At 37.1% G+C, this 4,792-nt stretch overlaps 1 protein-coding gene across 2 annotated transcripts; it reads left to right on the forward strand.

Moving 5' to 3' along the window:
• On the forward strand, window positions 1-4,449 carry LOC135613697 (protein JASON-like). Of its 2 annotated transcripts, none has more exons than XM_065110735.1 (7): window positions 1-214; window positions 320-377; window positions 502-590; window positions 2,249-2,478; window positions 2,584-3,439; window positions 3,529-3,611; window positions 4,138-4,449. In XM_065110735.1, exons 1-7 carry the CDS (start codon window positions 122-124, stop codon window positions 4,205-4,207), a joined length of 1,479 nt encoding a protein of 492 aa, XP_064966807.1. In that variant the 5' UTR covers window positions 1-121; the 3' UTR covers window positions 4,208-4,449. The 2 variants fall into 2 exon arrangements, with proteins under 2 accessions (XP_064966807.1, XP_064966808.1); XM_065110736.1 differs by having other exon boundaries at window positions 508-590.
• The last annotated feature ends 343 nt before the right edge of the window (window positions 4,450-4,792 follow it).

Genomic DNA, 4,792 nt, shown 5'->3' on the forward strand with positions numbered 1-4,792 from the left:
TCTCTCTCTCTCTCTCGTGAGAAACGTCGACCGATCGATCGGCTCTTCTTCCTTCCCACTTCTTTCTCTCCGTTTCTTGATTTGTTGGATTTGAGCAACCCTCGGCGTCGTGGATTTGGGCATGGGCTGTATGTTCAGATGCTTTGGGTTCAAAGATAACAATGATGAACGGAGGAGCCATCCGGTTCCCAGTTCAAGTGCTTCCACGAGCAAGGTACGGCATCAGTTTGATGATCTACTGTTGTTGTTCTTGATAGCAATTGGGGAGTGATTCATACTGTGGCCAATTGATTCCTGAGAATGTGTGTAATTTTGATAGATCGATCAGGGCTATTTGGTGCCAAAGCGGCAGCTGGGATCCTTGTTTCTGGATGAAGGTACGGCTTCTCGCTGAGGATTTTGCATATTTACTAGTAATGATATGGTATATCAGATGTTGTCATGGTGCTGGTCATTTTCTTCCCCCCTTTTACTTGAATTCTTATTTTGTCCAACTTGAAGAGACAGATTCCCCACCTGAGCAAGTAACAATTCCGAGTGCGAAGAAAAATGGTGTCAAAGATGGCTTATGCGGGGAATTTAAGCATGAGGTATGTGTTGCAATTTACAGTTTTAGGCAACCAAGCATTTGTTTTCTTCAAACTTTATTATCCGCATCATGCAGGGCATTGCTTAAACATGAATGAGCGAGTGAAATTGATAGAATATTGGAATCCTCCGTTTGTGATTATATGTTTATTCTAAGTTCTGGCTAGTATGTTTTCAACGCCTATGAAATATAATCTATGAAGTCTTGGATCCGATAGCATAGATTTATTTTCTCAGAAACGACTTTGCCTGTTCCCAATATCAATGTGTATATGTTGCAGACGTTGTCAACATTTGCATTCTGATTAAACGGGACTTTCTTTATTGTAGTTTCCATGTGAAATTGAAATGCAGGGAGAGAAAAATGAGATATGTTTATATAATCCTTATGTGGATTCAACAATAGGGTTAATTTTATGGCACTATCAACCATCCTCAATCTCATTCCCTTTCCTTGCTTTACTGTTCGCAAGCCCAGCATCCACATGACACAAATGCACTACCTACTGTTTATTACTTTAGGAAAATTTTATGTTGGAAAATTATTTTCTTTGATGGGGTTCTGATTTCCCAATGTGTTTCTATTGTATCAGATTCTTTCCAATTGAACAGCTTATATCAACATTTTGCTGCATAAATCAGATTTCCTTCTTTGCATCACTAATTTCAAAAGGCTGATTCTCTAATTTTTTCATCTTTCATAGTTTCTTTTTTTGTTCTCTTTCACATTTGTTTGAAAATGTTGCTTTGTTTTAAGGTTTTCATCTGCTGTTCAGTTTTGCTACTCTTTTGTCATTACATTAATAAATCCTGTAACTATGTCATTTTTTCAAAAATAAATTATTTCTGAAAGACCAAAATTTATCCACTTCTCGTTTCAGGAGTTTGAAATTGTAAATCTGACAGATAGTGTTTCTTGTATCTCTTTTCTGAACATTTGGTTATGTCACACACAAGTTAATTTTATTCTATTAATAATATCACTAGAGTCACCTGAGTCAATGTTCAATGGGGCATTACAACATGCCTGAGTTAAAATTCATTTATTGCCTGTCCTTATGTAATCCTATGAAAAAGTTCAAAATGCTATGGAAATATATGCTACTTTATCTTAGATACTATATGGTATTTTATGATAGTCTCATGCTATTCTTTGAAAGAACTAGCCTACAGTTTAATGATCTTGTTACGTGAAGATAAATAGCACAAGAATTTTGCCTTCCGTGCAGCTTCTTCCCCATGGTTCAATGCATGAATGACTATAAGTAGCACATGTAACAAGCTGGTAAGCTGACTAGGCCACATACAGATAATATTGTTGGCTAAGATGTTGCAGAAAAGATAACTTCAAAGTCTATATGTCAAATTAGTTTAAGAACAATATCAATTACTTCAATTCAGATTAAGTTTCTGGTCTGTCATTAACCCACTAGTTTAATTTCATTTCATAGAATCGCTGCATTTCTGCTGCGGTGAATGGGGTTACATTGTCGTAGAAAATGGAGACAATGATGTAGTGATGTGGCACAGGGAAAATCTTATGTAAATATACTTTTCTAAGAGTAAATATTACATCTTTTGGTTCGTGTTGTTTGTCTTAAGACAAGTGCTTTTGAGGATAGTTAGGTCATATTTAACTCTGTTTCAATAAATTGAACAGGCTGACTTTCTCAAGGCTTGTGGTGCTATACTCCAAACTCCCGTAGAAATAAAAAAAACATCGGTAGGAACTGTCCAAGCTCCTCATGAGCATGGTGTTTCTTCCAGTTATAACTCATGGCTTCCTGGAACTTCTTGTAAGAAGCTTCTTTGGGATGAAAAACGTGAGCTTTCCCAATGTCCTATACAGATGCAAGACTTTGCTGGTTTTTCGCAGAGCAACTCTCAGAGGTAAATGTAAATTCCCCTGCTCTTTTGTAATCAAATTATTTCATTGTTCAGCATCAATGAGAAGAATACATGTATAATCATTTTCTTAAATGATTTCTACCGTAGCTGTATATTTGAGGGTCATCAAACTCAGCACTGTAAATGTTCTTTCCCTTCGACTAATTGGAGCAACTCAGTGGACCTAGGTGTAGTACAAAATGAATCTGCTGTGGAACCAAAATTGGATATTCATACCCCAGATATATCTCATCAACACAAGTCCCAGACTCGGAATTGTGCTTCTAAATGTTCACCTTTTCCAACACCACTGAAAGTGACCAATGAGATGGAGACACCTGCAACAGTATATCCTGCCAATCGAGAGAATGTTAGAACTGGGAGAAACGCCACAATTCAGACACAGTATGTATGTCCGGTTATCAATGCTGTGGAAAATCTCTCTCGGTGGAAACTGTTGGATGAAGATTCCTCTGAAAAATTGCAATCATATGACAATCTAGATAAGAAAACAAATCATAGTCCTGATACTGGAGATAAAATGCAACAATTGCAACTTATATCATCTCCTGAGGATTCTCAATTGTCTATCACCCACAGGCTCACCTCTCCAAGTGATAAGAGAAGACAAAAAGATGAGGAAGTCTACACTGATAAATATGTTTCTGGGAAGACTATGAACAAATTGGAAGCACCTTCCGATGATAGAGATAAGACAATATTGAGCCTGAAATACCCAGAGCAAGTAGTAACAAGCTTATCTCAATGGTTGAAACCTCCTATTAAAAAGGATGGACTGCACGATGAGCTTCATGAAAAATCTCGCTCAGGAAAGAGCTCTGATGCAGACAGGCCTATTCTTGGCATGGTTGCAGCACACTGGAAAGATGAAGAGCCTGAACCTAAATTGTCGAAAAGGTGGGATGGAAATGGAATTCCAAACTCAACAAACAAGTATAAAGAGGTAATATTTGCAGCTTTCCTACAGTTATATGATCTTCAATTCATTGTCTCTCCAATTACAAATAAAAAGCTTTCTGTGCTGTGCACCAGGATCAGAAAGTCAGCTGGCATGCAACCCCATTTGAAGAGAGACTAGAGAAAGCACTCTCTGATGAAAATTTCATACCACAAAGGTCCGATATTATGTTTGTCTTGCCACTAGAATTATGTTGTATATGCAAATGAATTTCATTCAGCTACGCAATTTCTGGTTGATTGTGCAAATATAGATTCCTTTCCTTGCAGATAATTGCGCTTGCATCACTAATGCTTATTAATCCTTTTTATTTGTCAGCTGCTTGAGCTTTTATAACTTTTAGCTTAATCAATCTTTTTATTTTGCTTCTTCAATAAGCACCTCTTCCATATATCTATCTGTATGGATGACAAGTTAGTTGTGACTTTGTTCGAGTAATAGATTGTCACTCGATCTGTTAAAAACATTCCTCCCTTGGTATCTTTTGTAAAATTTCTCAATCTGAGTGCCTTATAATAAATAATGCAATTCCTCAAGAGATGCACATATTTTGCTCTTATGATGGCAAGAACCAACTGCAAGTCTTGCAATCCCTAGTTCTCCAAACGTTTCTTCTAGCATGCTTTGCCTCACTGATTGTTTTCTCTTGACTTCGCTGACACTAATTCGCTTCTGAATACTAGGAACCTTCATCATGGAAAACTGATAGAATTGGAGGGTGAAGGTGAGCTAAGCGATACGGCGGCATCATAAAATGGTAATCACCATGAATTTTGTGCGCTCAAGGTTTAAAAATGTTGGCATTTGCCGTGTTTCTTTATCGGTTAGTACTGTATAAACTGCAGCATCTCTTTTCGATTTGATGCTGTCGTTTGCCTCGAACACAAAAACTACTTATTCTCCACAGAGAATCTCTGTACATAAAAATCTGGAAATCTTTTCTGGATATTAGACTTCTTCCTAGCATACAGCAACTTTAGAGCTTTTTTTAGGCCCTTGAATGTGTTCAAGTGACCACATAAAGCAACTTTGCCATATCTCCTGTTGCCTAAAATTTAAGATCATCATTAAGTATTGCACAACTGGACTAGGAGGAAATGAAATGCTTGACCGATATGAATATTGTGAAAGATTATTCAAATATTGACCACTGCCTAATTTGGGAGTTTTCTGTGACCTCTTAGTTATCTGCTGGACCTGACTTGCACATAGAACTGGAGATTTTGGAAGAAGCAAAACCCTAACAGCACTGTGATTATTGAGAATATTCTTCACAAGCATTTTGTTATTCTGTCTTATATAGTGGGTGAAACATAAAATTTACTTGAGTGTCACTGG

The sequence above is a fragment of the Musa acuminata genome, chromosome BXJ2-6 (genome assembly GCF_036884655.1).
Source record: "Musa acuminata AAA Group cultivar baxijiao chromosome BXJ2-6, Cavendish_Baxijiao_AAA, whole genome shotgun sequence".
Classification (NCBI taxonomy): domain Eukaryota; kingdom Viridiplantae; phylum Streptophyta; class Magnoliopsida; order Zingiberales; family Musaceae; genus Musa; species Musa acuminata.